The sequence below is a fragment of the Castor canadensis genome, chromosome 5 (assembly GCF_047511655.1).
Source record: "Castor canadensis chromosome 5, mCasCan1.hap1v2, whole genome shotgun sequence".
NCBI lineage: Eukaryota > Metazoa > Chordata > Mammalia > Rodentia > Castoridae > Castor > Castor canadensis.
This window is the reverse complement of record NC_133390.1, coordinates 87,729,257-87,746,545: the sequence shown is the minus strand read 5'-3', so window position 1 is coordinate 87,746,545 and position 17,289 is coordinate 87,729,257. Positions and strand designations below refer to the sequence as shown.

The 17,289-nt window shown below is 40.5% G+C and overlaps 1 protein-coding gene across 1 annotated transcript; it reads right to left on the bottom strand.

Annotated features, from left to right (window-relative positions):
- Nucleotides 1-14,613: 14,613 nt before the first annotated feature.
- Nucleotides 14,614-16,895, bottom strand: LOC141423461 (melanoma inhibitory activity protein 2-like). The gene is made up of 2 exons (XM_074075239.1): nucleotides 16,774-16,895; nucleotides 14,614-16,717 (listed from the first exon to the last, which is right to left on the bottom strand). Exons 1-2 carry the CDS (start codon nucleotides 16,893-16,895, stop codon nucleotides 14,614-14,616), a joined length of 2,226 nt encoding a protein of 741 aa, XP_073931340.1.
- Between the last annotated feature and the right edge of the window lie 394 nt (nucleotides 16,896-17,289).

Sequence of the window (17,289 nt, the reverse complement as noted above, 5' to 3'; positions counted from 1 at the left end):
TTAGTTGTAAAATAGTGAGAATGATATTATAGCTTCAAGATTTCAAAGAATTTTCATTTTTGCTTCTCTGGTATCTTTAAGTACCGTTTTGAAAGAATTGGTGGCAGATGTTAAGGCAGCAGGCATTTCTTACTTCCAGGTTGTTTTCCCTGTGGCCATTACATACGGGTCTAAAACATTGGGGTCTTCAGTGGCATCTCTCAGGGCCTGTTGTATTCAGGCCCTGCACCCGTCCTGGGAGGCAGACTTGCACGCATATGGGTCCAAAGGTAAGACAAGTGTTTTGCTTGAGGCCTTGACCTAGTGCGACAGAGGGAGAGATCCGCTCTGACAAAAGGGGAGTTGAAGCTACTCTTACGTTCTTTAGCTTTAAAACCTTAACCCTTCACCTCGGAGACAACTTGTAAGTTATTTCTGAGGACTTTCCACTGCATCTTCCCATTCAGTATAGGCCCTGAACTCTGAACTCTTTGGAGGATGCAAATTTTTTCTTTAAATCTTCAGTGAACCTAAGTGTTTAAGCTTGAAGCCTGGCATGCAGTAAGCCTACAATAAATAGATTGGTCTTAATCGTCATCAAATGGGCCACTCTACTTGGTTGCCCCAAATCAAGTTCATTCCTCTGAGGTTTCTACACAACGAGGCAGCGAGGTGTGACACACTGGTGGGGAGTGGATGGGGAGCGGTGGCCTCTGATGCACCTGCAAGGGCTGTGAGCCTTTGGATTGAGAGGGAGCCAGGAAGCTCTAGGTAGCCAGGGCAGATGGAGGTAGAGCCCCTGGAGGAGTCTGGGAGCAAGGAAAATGGGGAGTGTGGTTCTACACAGGAGTTCCCGCTGCAAAGCAGGGGCTTCCAGACGAGTTGGAGATCTCTCTCTCTATGTGTGTATGTGTGAAAATGTTAGCATTTTGAACATAACATGACTGAAAAAAAATTCTTGGTAATTATTGCTAAACTGCTTTTGTTTTGTTTTGGTGGTGTTTTGTCTGTTTGTTTTGTTTTTGTATTGCAGTGCTGGGAATTGAACCCAGGGCTTGTACATGCAAGGCAAGTTCTGTACTACTCAACTATATACACCCTTAACCCTATTCAGTTATTTTAAAGAAAGAATGCATCAATCCATTTGTCTAAGGAACTTGTCTCCTGGATGTTTTGAGTCAAAGGCTCCCATTTCTCAAACATACTAATTTTATGATATTTAAAACAGAAAAACTGCTGGGTGCCAGTGGCTCATGGCTATAATCCTAGCTACTCAGGAGACAGAGATCAGGAGGATATCCAATCAAAGCCAGCCCTGGCAAATAGTTTGCGAGACCCTATCTTGAAACACCCTTCACAAAAATAGGGCTGGGAGTGGCCCTGAGTTCAAGTCCCAGTACCATAAAAAAAAATCATCTGCTTTTGACTCATTAAATTCTTCTGTAGGAGAGATGGTGGCACTTTAGATTTAAATTTGTGTTTTCCTACTTAAGAAGCTGCAAATCTTTTCTTCACTGTGTTTCATGATTTAGACCTATTTCCTAGGGTCATTTTGATGATTAATTAAAATCATTAGTCTATTATAAAGAATAAAGTTACCAAATATAGAGAATACAAAGATTTATGTTCAAAGACACATGTTTTTAAGAGTGTTCTAGAAATAAGAGTTTGAAACCATTTTAAATGTTCTATCCTGAAAAATGAGACATTTTTATAACTGAGGGCATAAGAGCTATGCAATGAAATGTTATAGAACTATTCAAAACAATTTCCAAAGAACCTATAAAGTTGTGGGAAAATTATGGACATTTGATGTCAAGCAAAAAAAAACAGATTATGAGATGTTTATACAATTTGATCTCAGTTATGCAATATATACATTCATAGCAAAAATATTATGGATATATGCATAAAAATGTTATCTTTGGAGGTGAGATTCTATTGTGGGTTTAATTTTCTTTTTGATGTAATTAATGTTTTATATTTTTAAGAATTAACTTTTCTGAGCTGGGGAGTGACTCAAGTGATAGAGTGCCTGCCCAGCAAGCAAGAGACTCTTGCATGCAAACCCCAGTACCACAAAAAAGTTAAAGAACTAATTTTTCTGAGCATTCCCTTTCTACTGAGAGGATAATCCAAAGCAACAATAAACTCAACAATCCCTGTTATTTAAGGGAAGGCAGGACCCTAGTCAGCAGCCAGCCTGCCCCTGGGGAGAACTGAGTCTGGCTTTTGGCCACAGCTGCCCTCCTAGGCTTTTTCCCTGTGTGTGTTATGATAAGGATGGACCTCAGCAAATGTCTGCCAAGTTCTAGACTTTTTAATAATTCCACTTCCTTCTTTTTTAAATGAAAAGGTAGTGACAGCTCTGGGACTATCTATCATTTCAGCTCTCCTGTGGCTCTAGATCCTGAATCTTGTGGCCTGTTTGCCTGATAGTCTCCCGGCTATATATTCGTTAGGGTGACTGAGGGCAGCTGACCACTTAATTGTTGATGCTGGAAGCCTGGCTCTTTGACTAATTCCCATCATGTCCTTAAGAGGAGCTGGCATTTGGCCTGGCTAGACATTCTGTCCTCTCTTATTCAGAAGCTATGTTTTTCCCTGATGGATTCACTGAGGCTTGTATACTCTGTATACACGATCAGCTGTATAATAAAAACAAATGCAAAATTTTCTACAATTGAATAGTTGTTAATCTAAGGCAGATAAATGAAACCATTTTAGTGTCATTGAGATACAATTTCTTTGCTTAAAAGTGCCATATGTTGGTCCATTTTTCCTTTTTTTTTCTTTCTATGGTATTGGCATTCGAACCAGGACCTCACACTAATTAGACTGGTACTCTACCACTTGAACCATGTCCCACCAGTCCTTTTTGCTTTTCATTTAGTTTTTAGATAGGGTCCTGACTCTTGCCCAGGCTGGCCTCAGCCTCTGCCTTGGTGTAGCTGGGATTATAGGCATGCCACCACACTCAAACGATTTCATTTTTATTAGATCATTGACTATGAATACTTGAATACATGGAATTTGTGGGTGCTTTGTATTAATTTGAAGCAGATTGACTTCTCAATGTATGTAGTCTAGAGCTTTGGATTCTACTGGCATTTGCAATTAAGTCAAATTTCCAAATTCAGTTATTTATATGGGTGGTGGGTTTTTTCCCCCATTATTTTCCATTTATTCCAAATCGACCAAAATACTCACAAAACAGATACAATGGCACAAATTATAATTATTTGTTGCTAATATTCTTTCAGTCTACTGGAAATTAGAGATACATTTCACATAGTCTGGTTTTCCAGACTGTGAAAATCAGTATCAATCAATTATAACTATCTCCATTAAACTTTTTAAGCTATAATTGTCTATTTTACAGGCAACTCATCTTGTCTACCACTACTTAAAGTGGTAAACCTAAGGGATTTTTTCTGTCTCCAGTCCCCTAAATTACTGTATTGACTCCCTCTTCCTATTTGTCTCATTAGAACTTTCAGTGAAATTTTACATAATTTTCAAGGAACAATTTTTGAAAACCCAGAAAAATGTTAATATGTCTGAGAAAAAATGAGTTGTCCTTTATTACTTTAATGATAATAAATTAAAATTTGCCATCTATTCTAAGAGGTAACAATGCAGGGAGGTTTTTTTCCCCTCGCATTATAAAACTAACAGCCCATTTATCATAAAATATTACCACAGGTGGTAGAGTTTTGAGGCATTTAATTTGCCTTTAAAAAATAAAACTTTCCTTCCTCTCCCTCCCACCAACTCCATGGTTGGTTTTTCTCACACAGAAGCCATGAGAACCTAATGCCAAAGCAACCAGTTGGAAAGGGGACATCTCTGTAATTACTGGTTGTTTTGTCTATACAATGTGAAAAAAGCTGGCGTGATTTTGTTTTTCACCTAGTTGACAGTTCTGTTTTGTTAGATTTCTTTGGGCTGAAATGATTTGTTGATTTGGTGTTGTGTAAACCGAGCCCAATTCCACAATACTTCTATGACTGTTAGGGGGGAAAAAAGGAAAAAAAAAAAACCAATGAAGAGTGAAAAGGATAATTAATCTGCAAGCCAGGAGACTTTGTGGTTCTGTCCCTGCTTTGTCACCATTCTGTTACGTGACCTTGGGCAAGTCATTTCACCTCCTTGGGGCTCCATTTCCTTAAATAACAAGTGAGAGGCGGGCAAAGCAAGTTCTCAGGTGGCTGGGAACTTGGGCTTTTACGATTCTTTGACCTGGAGGAAGTGGCATGGAGTGCTAGTGTGATCCCGGAACACTCCTTGGTGACTAACATTTTTTGTTTAGCTCAGAGAAAGAACCAGAGATTTGTAACTGTTTTTTAAGAGACACATCACATTTATTTGTTGGATTTTTAATTTAATTTATTTCGATTTTAGTTATTTATTTCTTTTGCAGGCTGGAAACCCAGAACCTCAGGCATGTAGGCAAATGCTTTATCACTAAACTACATCCTCAGCCCTGGGTTTTTAATTTAAAATTTTCTTTTCCCTATTTCTTGTTACAAATTGATACATGTTTCTTCAGCCAAGATGGCCTACTACTGATGAGTGGATCAAGAAAATGTGGTACTTGTACACAATGGAGTTTTATTCAGCCATGAAGAAAAATGAAATCTTATCATTTGCAAGTAAATGGATGGAACTAGAGAACATCATTCTGAGCGAGGTCAGCCCAGAAACTCGTATGTTCTCCCCCATATGTGGACTTTAGATATAGGGTAAATGCAGCAATGTGGTTGGACTTGGATCACATGACAAGGGGAGAACACATACGGGAGATATAAGAATAGGTAGAAAACCCAAAACATGAAAGCGTTTGATGTCCCCACTTCAGAGGAACTAATACAGAAACCTTAAAACAACAGGTTATCACTAGCAGGGGATCAGGAACCAAGGTAAAGATCAGTTAGAGATGAATCAACATGGGTTGTAACATATGGGTACATGAAAGCAATAGTAGGAATCTTTCTGTATAGCTATCCTTTACTCAACTAGCAAAAACGCTTTGTCTTTCTTATTATGCTTATGGCTTTTCTTCAACAAAATCAGTCACAAAGGCAGAATGGGACCTGCCTGAAACTGAGGAGGGGCGGGAGGGTGGGGAAGTCAGGCAGGGTGGAGAAATGACCCAAACAATGTATGCACATGTGAATAAATAAACAAAAAAAATTAAAAAAAATAACCAAATTGATACATGTTTCTTGAGGGAAACTTAGCAGACATCACTGAGCAGAAAGAAGATATTTTAAATCACAACCTGAAATATAACTGGTGTCTATATTTCCAAATTTATAGATGTCATCTCAATATAGTCAGATATGATATAATTCTTGTTTTGAAAACATGAATTTGTTCCAACACAATTGATATGGTTAGTTGCTCATAATATAAGTTTTGTTTTGCTTTCCAGTTTCATCCACTTAAAACACTTGGTGAGCACAGCAATGGCACCCATCTGAATTGAGCTTCTTAGAAACACACAAAACTCCAAAGCATATGGTGCACCACACACACACACCCCAAGACCAAGAGCCTCACCCACCAACATTTGATATTACAATTTTTGTCCCATTTTAGATAACCCTCCTTCAACTATTTCACGGTAACTGGCAAAATTGTAGCCCTTCCTGCAGCCCTTCCTGCAGGCCCTGTCACCCTGACTGGGCCAGTGCCCTCCCCTCTCCTTAATCTTATTTTTCTCTTCTCTCTTCTGCATGCTTCTCTTAGGTTCTCTCCTCTCTCTATCTCACTATTCTCTCACTCTCCTCCTTCCTGTTTTTTTCTTTTTTTTCTTTTCCTTCTTTTCCCCACACAGGGTGACAGCTGTGTGACATCAGTGGGCATTCCTGTCAGGCAGAGAATGGCTTCCATAAGAGAACTGAAGGTCTTTTTCCAGGGAAAAATGCCACCTTTATAAAATGTACATTTATCTTGGACAAAGCTGTGCTGTTCTTTAGGTAAGTTCTTGTTTTTCTTCATGCCTCACTGACAAGTTTTGTTCATTGAGTCCCATTTTCCAACTGTGTTACTTGCAGTGTCCAGTTTGCATAAAGCAGTTTCACACTTGTCAACAGAATAATGATGAATAACCTAAAATAACTAGATAATAAAAGAACAATGGAATAATAATCTATTAACCGTTTAATGATACATTATTGATTCTATTAAATCTCAACCCTTGATTGCATATCTATTAGTATTCTATGGGATGAAATGGTAAATACTTATTAAGCACTCCTGTTGCACACTAAAATGACAATGAACATCTGGAAAAGCCCTTGAGTGATAATTTGAATTTCTAGCTTTCTTTTTTTCTTTTTTCTTTTTTTTGTGGTACTGGAGGTTGAGTTCCAGGCCTTGCACTTACTATCAAGTTCTCTACCACTTAAGCCACACCCTCAGTCCTTTTGCTTGTAGTTTGTTTTTCAGACAGGGTCTCTTGCTTTTGCCCAGGATCACCTCAGACCCTGATCTTCCTTCATCTGCCTCCCAAGTAGCTGGGATTATAGATGTGACCTACCATACCCAGCTTGTTTTTCTCAATAACATTTGTTCCAGCTGTGTTCAAATTGCAATCCTCTTTTCTCAGCTTCTGAAATTCTACTTCAGTTTCTCAGTTCAAATTTCTTCTCCTCTCCCTTTTCCCTCCTCAGTGTTAGAGATCAAACCCAGGATCTCTCACATACCAGGCAAGTAACCCCTGAGCTACCCCCCAGCCCAGTTTAACAAAAGCCCTGTCTTGTACTCCCGATTTCATAAGAATGTAAAGGAATCCTAAGACCAAACTATTGAGTATATCTGCTCATCCAGTTTTCTTGGTGAGACTGGGGTTTGAACTCAGGACCTCATGCTTGCTAGGCAGGGACTCTACCACTTGAGCCACTCCACCAGTCCTCATCTAGTTTTCCATTATTGGAATATCTACATTTTCATTCCTGTGGCTGAAAGGCAAAACCTCCCTGGTACAGATTCCCAGAAAAGCAGCTTCAGAGTCTACGAGTATAAATATTGCAAAATATTTATCTATCTTATCTATATAGGGCCAATTGGGATCCAGAAACATGGAACCTTTATTCTCCTGAGAGCATATGAGCCCATTTAACTTGGCCTGAATTTTACCAGTACCCTAGGTCCCTGAACACAAGTAGAGTTGCAAAGGGGATCAAGTTAAAACTTATCCCAGCTTTTTAACTATTTGGCCTTTTTTTTTTTTTTAATCCAGGGCCTGATGCATGCTAGGCAAACGCTCCACCACTGAGTTACATCCTGCCTATTTGGTGCTTAATTATAGTGAAGTTTAAAATGACTTTGAGATACACTTGTTGATGTTTTAGCAAATTTGTAGCAAATGTCCCCTCACTCTTGTATTGAGTGAGGGGAAACACTAGAAAGGCGACATTACAAAGTTCTACAATGAATTCAACAGTTTTAAACTTGGTGAAAAACGAAGAATAGAGCTCAGTGGTAGGAGTGCTTGGAGAGCTTGTGTAAGACCCAAGCATAGCAGCTAAGAATATAAAAGGATACATCTTTAAATACTGTTGGGATCCAAGATATGGATTCTAGGCTAAAAGTTTTCCTTTCGTTAAGCCAGCCTAGAGGAAATACACTACCTAGGAAAACAGCTTAGCTTGTGTTTTTTCAAGATAGCATCTCATGAACTATTTGTCCAGGCTGGCTTTGAACCCTCATCCTCCTGAGTAGCTAGGATTACAGGCGTGAGCCACCACCCGGCTCTAGCTTAGCTTCTTACAATAAAAATGTAAAGAAAGGCCCTGTTGCCCTCCTCTCCTTCTGGCCTTCCCTTTACCCAGCCCTCTCTTCCCTCCTAGTTAAATCCCTTGTCCCTGTTCTCAAGGAGACTTTTCTAACAGGCTTGGTCTCTGCAAGAATGAAAGACCTTGACCGAGCTGAAAGAGGGTTCCAGAAACCAAGCACGTCTTCCCTCCTGTTCTATATTTTTTACCTTAGTCAATCCACATTGGAGTTCAACCCCTTTTCTAATTTTGCTCAGATTCCTTTGGTAGCTCTGAGTGTAAACATGATACACTGACTAATCTATTGTAATTACATGTATGGAACACAATTTATTTCTTAAATCATATCCATCTGAGACTAAAAATTCTACATGGATATCTTTATGGGACTTCTTGGTGATCCTAGACTATCTTAACTTCGGGCATCCTACACAACATCCTTTACTTCCCTGTCAGAAAGGACATTGAAAACTAATAGGTTCACTACAAATCAATGCATCCTAAAATGGAATGCTATGCAAGTATAAACAAGAATGAAGAGGCTTTTCTACCCATATGAAAAGAATTATAGGATACAGTTATTGAGTGAAAAAAGACAAGGAGAATTAGGGTGTGATCTCTTATGTAAAAAGAAGAATATAAATCTATGTTTGCATTTGCTGGTTTTGCATAGATTCTGGAAGGATATACAAGACACTAAATGCAATAAAGGTCTATTTGGGCAGTCGGAAGGAGAGCAAAGAGATTGATGGAAAGGGTAATAGTGAGACCGTTCCCTTGTATCTTGTTTGTTTTGAACATTTGTGAATGTGTTACTTCTTTAATTGATAATAATAATATTGAAAAAGAATTGCACTTGGACCAGGAAGCCTAGCATATTAATAGCACAGGGTCGAGCCCAGTGCGTAGGAAGAAGAGGCACTTTCTTACAGGTTTATATTTTATTTATAAATCTGAGGCTTCCCACCACCAACATGGTGCGGGCTTTACCCTGAGTCTTAGCTGGAGGCAGCCCTGGAGGGGTAGAAGTGATTGTTTCTTTCCCCAGGCAGACGCTCCTGGCATTCTTCAGCCACCTGGGTCATGCTGGAAAGGGTGCCACAGACAGGGGAGAGGCAGGATGGCTCTGGCACTGTCCCCAAGGTGATGTGACCTGTCTCTCTCCTTCTTTCTTTTTCTTCTTTCTTCTTTCTCTTTTCTTTTCTTTCTTTTTTCCTCCTTCTTGCTCTTTCCGTCCCTCCCTCCCTCCCTTCCTTCCTTCCTTTCCTTCCCTTCATTCTCTCTTTCTCTTATTCTCTCTCTCTTTCTTCAGTACTGGGGCTTGAACTCAGGACCTCAGTGCTTGCTAGGCTTGAACCACGTCCCCAGCCCAAACCCCTTGCTTTCTTTGAGGGATGGTGAAGATGCAGGCACTGGGGCCACTGAAAGCAAATTCTTGAGTTTTGTATGCAGAGACTCTCATGAGTGTCCTTGGTTTGTTAATATTCCAAACACTGTAGAGTGCTTCAGCAGCACGTGTCTAATGGGAAGTGATTTATTCTGTTCATATTGGTTTTCTGCTTCCAGGAACTCTGGGCATATGGCATTCCCTTAAGATGTGAAGAGGGAGACCGTTGAGATGATAATAAGGGATGCACATTCACTGATGTGTTCAGCAGATCCTGAATCTCGGTGGCCTCCCATCTAGTGTGTGCTACACGCTAGACTGTGACTGCCCTGTGACTGCCACATGTACTGCATTAATGTCAGGACTTGAGGCTGCTCTGAGCCCTGACATTGTGGTGACTGTAAGAACTACGCATTCCTAGTCTCCACCTCAGCCCCGCCTAGAAGTCTGCCCTGGAACGACCCCTCAGATGATTCTCATCTGGCAGCACTGGGGAGCAATATGGTTTAGAATGTTGAGAGGACAGTGCAAAGTCCCAGGAAGATGAGAGGAATGGGGGAACTGATGTCTTCCGGTCCCACAAGTGCCCCAGATGCACTCACTATCTGCTTTACCTGGCCGAGGGAACACTGCACATTCAGAGATGTGCAATTCTGGAATTGCTGGTGCTCAAATTCAGAGGAGCGGAAGGTGTGTGCAGGCAGAGGCTGTTTCCAGTTAAGCTGATGGAGCACCAGTTTCAGAGCACAGGCTCCTTCCGGGGCCCCGGGAGGACCCTAACAATGAGTCCTCGGGGTCACGTGGGTGTGTACCATTGGCAGAAGTGAAGTGTCTCTCCACGGGTCTTTTGCCATATGGGCATCAGAACGCAGGCAGGGCCTTGTGCTTGCTATGCAGGCCCTCTACCACTTGAACTATGTCCCCAGCCCTTTTGGTGTTGGGTTATTTTTCAGTTAGGATCTTGTGCTTTTTTGCTTGGCTGGCCTTACACCGTAATCCTCCTACCTATGCCTCTGACATTGCTGGGATCACAGCTGTGCCCCGTCATGCCTGGCTGCACTCTTTTTTCTTAAGGAAGGCAATACTGAGACCCATAAACCTGCATTCAAAACCCTTTTACTCAAAACTGAATTTCTTCCTCTTTTCCTTTCTTTTCTTTTTTCACTTCCCTTCCTCTCTTGTTCCATCCCTTTCTTCCAGGATTGGAAGAAAATGATTTTTTTTTTAAAATGAAAAGAAATAGCACAACTACACTCCCAGAATTTGGAGGCAGAGATCAATATCATGATCCACGATGGCCTGGTCAAAAACATGAGAGCCTATTCAAAAAATTACTAAAGCAAAAAGGGCTGGGGGTGTAGCTCAAGTGGTAGAGTGCCAGCCTGGCAAGTGCAAGGTCTTGTGGTCAAACCCTAGTACTGCCCCCCCAAATAAATAATATTAAAATTAAAATTAAAAGAAATTGTCAAACCACCTGCTTGGCCATTTTGTTTGTTTTATTAACTTGTCTGTTCTCCTGATCAATTAAGACAAGTACAAATAAGCCATTTGCTGACATGGGCACGGGGTCATTGTGGAGATTTTTTAAGCTACAACTGGGAGAACCCCAGGAGGATTCACCTACCTCTTAACCTCGTCCACACAAGCAGAGAAGAGGCCCCCTGAACTCAGCTTCATAAACTCCAAGCTTCTGCTTGCTCCTGTGCGGAGTGAGGACATGTCTTTCACAGGATGGCATTTTGTACTCATCGGGATGCCACGCACTGCTTGGGACCAGACAGCTGTTCCCTTTAGGTTCATGTGTGTCTGACAGAGGAAATGCAAATAGGGTGTGGCAAATTGTGATGTTTTAGGGCAATTGAACTAAGTAGCTCTCACCAGATGGTTTTGCCCATTACAACCTCAAAAGTGGTATATATGGCCGCACAGAACTCTGAGCTCCGCAGTTAAAAGAAAGCTCTGTGAGAGAGGGTAGGCATCTACTGTCCTTGTCCTGATGGTACAAGTCTAACGTCATACCCTGTGGGTCACTAGTAGAGCCAATGAAGACCATGAGTTATGGTTCTTGGAGGTTTGCTACACAGCAGTGTGGAGAATACAGAAAGAGACATTTGTCATTGCCTATGGAAGAGGTCAATCCAAAGCCAAGTTAGTTCAGCGTTTTCCCAGCATTCTTTTCTCCTTTTGTTAGAGCAGGAAGAAGGACAAGGTCAGAAGGTCAGGAGGGATGGGCTGCACCCAACTTCACAATGACACACAGGGCTGGATGGAAGAAAAAGAAGTGAGCAGAAAGGAAGTGAGACCTGGGAGATGTAGCTGCTGACCCAGGGTGTGGGATTAGCTTCTGGAGCAGTGACGACCCCTGTCCAGTGCTCTTGACAAGCTGGACTACATTTCCTTCATGGTGCATTCTGGGAAAGGTCCCTTTGACCCATCTGATCCTTCTTTTCCTATCTGTGCAAGAAGGTGGGGACCCATGTCATCCCATAACTCAGAAGGCTGAAGCAGGAGAATCAAGGGTTCAAAGCCAGCCTGGTATACATAGTAAGACCCTGTATGAAAAAAACCCAACCAACCAGCACCCTATACCCAGATTCCCCCCAAAAACAGGTGAAACCAGGTTGCTAGTAAATTCTTTTTCTTTTTTAAAGACAGGTCTCACTATGTAGTCCAAGCTGGTGGAACTTATGATTTTTCTGCCTCTGTCTCTTCAGGGCTGGCATTACAGCTGTGTGCACAAAACACCAAGCCCTGAGTTCCAATTTTTTTGTCATTAATGTTTGTGAAGCAGCCTCAGGAGGATCTCCTGGCCTCTGTTTCTTCATTTGTATAATGAAATGGAGGCTTGAGTGCCCTCAGGAGCCTTCTGTCTGACAATTCTTCTTTGAGAGTGATCAAATTAACACACTCAGGGAGTCAGACAGCAACCAGGACAAAAGTCCTTCTGCTCACTGTGCTGCCTTAAAACTTAAGGTAAGACAGCTCTCTTTTTTTAGGCGAAAACAAGCAGGTTTTATTATAATCAAGGCCAAACAAGACTTTAAATCAGTTAAAATTTGTTTAATTAAGCATAAAGTTAGTTTCACATTGGTCTACACTTGTTCTAAATGTATTTCTGGGCATAAAGACACAGCTTTTGGAGTTTAAAATAGCCCCAAGATTGCATACATAAACTCTAGTTATTGCTTATACAATAGTGGATTAAATAATCAAATTAAATACTTGTATTATTTACAATAAAATGAAGGTAAAAAGAACTGTCTAAATAAAATAAATTCACATTTAAACCTTTAAATCATGTACTTCTGAAAGACTATATTGAGAATTATAAATGAATTACGCTTCAATTTGATGTAAAGTATACTGATAAAATAACAGTAGTTAATTTAAAGTGAAAACAAGAGGGGAATCAAGAATATTTTGAAAAGGTCTTACATTCACAATTATAGTACAATGGTCTACAATTACAGTAAATGCATTTTTTGGCATAAAAACACAGGCTATGGAATTTAAAAGAGCCCCACTGCAAGATTACTGTATAAAAATGCAATTATCAATACTGAATTAAATACTACCCAGAATAAAATGAAAACAAAATATACTATCAAAACAAAACAAATTCATATTTAAACCATCTATTTATAAGATACTATCTTAAGAACTATCATTTTATTAAGCTTCAATTTGAGGTAAAGTTGAATGACTAAATAACAGCAGTTAATTTAAACTGAAAGCAAGAGAAGAGTCAAAAGTATTTTGAAAATAGATCTTACTTTCACAATGATAGCACATTGGTCTACAGTTATAGTAAATGCACTTTTTGGCATTAAAAAACAGGCTTTGGAATTTAAAAGAGCCCCACTGCAAGATGACTGCATAAAAATGGAATTATCAATAGTGAATTAAATACTATCCAGAATAAAATGAAAACATGCTATCTAAGTAAAATAAATTCGTATTTAAATCATGGACTTCTGAAAGATTACATTGAGAATTATAGTTCTATTAAGCTTCAATTTGAGGTAAAGGTGAATGACTAAATAGCAGTAGTTTATTTAAACTGAAAAGAAGAAGTCAAAAGTATTTTGAAAAGAGATCTTATTTTCACCATGGTCTATAAGTATAGTAAAGACATTTTTTGGCACAAACACAGCCTTTGGAGTTTAAAAGAGACACACTGCAATATTACATACATAAAACTCCAATTATTGTTTATGGAATATTGGATTAAACAATCAAAGGTTGTACTATCTAGAATAAAATGAAAATAAAATATACTATCTAAATGAAATAAAATAGAAAGAAAATAAAAATTCATATTTAAATTATCTATAAAATACTATTCTGAGAATTATAATTCTATTAAGCTTCAATAATAAAATAAATAAAAATCGAATGACTAAATAACAGTAGTTAATGTAAACTGAAAACAAGAAGAAGTCAAAGTATTTTGAAAGAGATCTTATTGTAACATGGGTCTACAATTATAGTAACTGCATTTGTTTTTGGGTTTTTTTGTTTGTTTTTTTATTTTTTTATAACTGCATTTTTAGCAGAAAGACACAGCCTTTGGAGGTTAAAAGAGCCCTACTGGAAGACTGCATGTATAAAAATCCAATTATCATTTAGGCAATAGTGAATTAAATGTTATCAAGAATAAAATGAAAATAAAATATACTATGTAAATAAAACAATAAGATTCATATTTAAATCATCTTTTATGAAATCATCTATTTAAAATATCTATAGAATGGTTATAAAATACTATTTGTAATTATATTAAGCTTCAATTTGAGGTAAAGAATAGTGACAAAGTAACAGCAGTAAATATATTTTTTGGCATAAGGACACAGCGTATGGAGCTTAAAAAAGTCGACTGTGAGATTACATGTGTAAAACTCCTATTGTTGTTTATGGAATAGTGAACTAAATAACCAAAGGTTATACTATCTAGAATAAATGAAAATAAAACATATTATCTAAATAAAATAAAATGGTAAGATTCTTACTTTATGAAATACTATCCTGAGAAATATAACTCTATTAAGCTTCAATTCGAGGTAAAGTCTAATGACTAAATAGCAGTAGTTAACTTAAACTGAAAACAAGAGAGAAGTTAAAAAGACTTTGAAGAGATCTTTCACCTTGGTCTACAATTACAGTAACTGCATTTTTGGCATAAACACAGCCTATAAAGTTTTAAAAAGCTCCACTGCAGGACTGCATGCATAAACATCCAATTATCATTTAAGGAATAGTGAATTAAATGCTACCTAGAACAAAAAGAAATAAAATACACTATGTAAATAAAATAGAATGTAAATAAAATAATAACATTCGTATTTCAATCATCTACTTATAAAACACTTTTCTGAGAATACAATTCTGTTAAACTTCACTTTGAGGTAAAGGACAACGACTAAGTAGCAGTGGTAATTTAAATGGAAAATGAGAAGTCAAAAATCAAAAGGGTGGGGGTCCAGGAGGGGGGCATCCAGCTCTTGGGGGAAGGTAGTTGGGGAAGCCCCTTGGTGGGAATGGAGGATGTGGTGGGCCAGGGAAGTCCCTTGCTGGAAAATGACTTCCAGAGGCTCCAGGCACATTTCTCACAGGAGGTGGAGGAAAACGAGGCTCCCTTGCTAGGTAGTGGCTTCTTGGATCCACTGGGAGCCATGGGCCTCTGATAGGAGGAGCAAAACCAGGGCCTGCTGCTTTGCTTTCAGCAGGCAGAGTCACCTCTGCTTCAGGCACATTCCTGTTATCAAGGTCACTTTTGGTGTCATTGCTCCTGGACTCCTTTTTGGAAGACACTTCTTTATCCCAAGAAGGCATATTAAAATTTCTCAGCTCTGCTGGTCCACGTGGTTGACCAGAATTAGAATAAAGTGTGTCCTGCCTCTGTGGAGGAAGAGCTGGCTCAGTATACAGCGGGCGGGATGGGGGCATCCTCAGCCTTACTTCCTGTTGGCACGGAGGGGGCAGGAACCTGGGGTCAGGAGGTGCTCTCCAAGGGCCAGGTAGGTTACCATAGCCGGGCTCCACTCCTTCCTTGGCAACCTGGTGGAACAGAGGATTCTCAGGGCTTCTTGAGCCTTTTCCTCCTCTATGAGGAGACAAAGGAGGGGGACTGAGTGAGCCTCTCAACAAAAGTGGAGAGAGAAAGACTTGCCTTTCAAATGGAGGTTGACCCGATGGTGAGGGACCACATGGAACCTGCTCTCTTCCACATGCTACATTTGAACTATCAAATGCAGAAGGAGCTTTGTGTAAAAGTTCAAATTCCAATTCCATGTCCATTAATTTTTGTCTCTTGCTGGCATTTACGTTCTTAAAATACTTGAGTTGTTTTTCAGCACCCTGGGCTACCAAGCGATTAAAATGAGCTTTTTCCTTGTAGAGAATCAGCCGCCTTTGATAATACTGTTTGGTTCTCTCCATTTTTCCTTTGAGCTCTCTGGCTAAGTTTTTATAGGTCTCCAGATCTGCAGCTGCCTGGGTGATCTTTTCCTCTACTTTGGCAAGTTTCTCTTCTGCCTCTTCCCGGTGATGATTCTCCACCATTAACCTTCTGTAGTGTTTCAGGCCAATTTCTTCATGCAATTCAGTCATTCTTTTAACACTGCGCTGAAGATTTTGATTTTCACGTGCAACCCGTGTATGTTTTGACTGTAAGATGATGTGAGCAATCTGGAGAGTTTTAAGGTGCTCAGTCAGGTCTTCCTTTGCTATGTCCACTTCACGGAGCTGAATATATACTTGGTTTCTCTGTCCTTCTAAAGATCTGATAGAAGCATTTAACTCCAGAGCATACATCAGTCTCTGCCCAGCTCTGGCTGGCGGATCACCTGAGTGAGCACTGTTTCCTGAGGCGCTGGCCATTCCTAATTCGCAGTTCCCAGCCTGTGCCCTGTCTCCTCCAAGAGCAAAGGCGCCGATTTTCATCTTCAGCAAGCACTCGGCTAGAGACCTGATGTAATCTTCTTTATATCTCAGAACCTGTTCCACGTGTGTCACAGAGTCCTCGATTGCTATTTTCTGCTTATTCACTTCACTCACTCGTTCTTTCCACGCTGCGGCTTCTTGGCCCAGCTGCTTGCAGCTTTCCTGGAGCTGGGAGTTTTCATAGCTCGTCTGGGTTATGGAGACCTTGAGCTGCGCCTCACTGAGCACAAGTGCTCTTAGGGTTGTCTCGGCTTCAGCCACGTTGGCTTGGAGAGATTCGGATTGGTCTTCCAGGGACTGTATCAGTTTTGACATCCTCACCAGCGAGTGAACTTGTTTGGAACGCTTAGCTTTCTCCTCTTTCAGCTGTTTTCCTAGCAGGAGAATGTCCTCAAGTTTCGCCTTGGCTCTTGCCACCATGTCACCGGTCATCGGCAACGTCTGCGCCTCCATGGCGCTCTTCCCAAAGCGGGCTTCCTGGCCAGGTGACGCTTGGCCACCACGCTCTTTTCGAGCCTCGCTGACTTTTTCTAGTAGCTTACATTTTTCTTCGATTAGTTTAGAAAGCTTTAGAGCGAGCTTCCTTTCTTGTGTCACATAAAGTCGTCGTCTAAGTGATCGAAAGCTTCTCCACAAAAGCAAAGGAATAGAAAAAAGTCCAATAATAGCTATATAGACCACCAGCTCCCATGGAAAGTCATAGGGCTTTGGCTTCCGTTTTCAGGGTTTGTTGTCGTGACCCTGCAAACTTCATTTAGGATCAGCCCCAAGGACGTCTCACAGACAGCCTTGGGCCCGTCCATGGCTTCGACACCGCCGCTGCGTTGCCTGTTGCCAAGGCCAGGAACACATGGTCTTCCTGGAGCTCCAAAGCGCCCCTTGCGCCTGGAGCAGACCACTGTGCAGATAGGGGGGTCGGACGGGGGGGGGGGGTGGGGGGGGCGGTCAACACGCAGTTCACTCCGCCCACAGGGGAGGAGCCTCGGCCCCTTCCCTCACTTCACATGGTATCAGCCAACCCTTGGCTAGGGGGTTCCACTGTGCTACATAAAATGGCCTAAGATTTCCCGAATGTCCTAAAGCTCATCTAGGCACCCTCATAGATTCAGCCTAAATTCAGGGACTATCTATCTAGAAATCCCACATTTAGGGAAGGGTTCCCATTCTTATTCCTGAATCCAGACTAGATTCCATTGT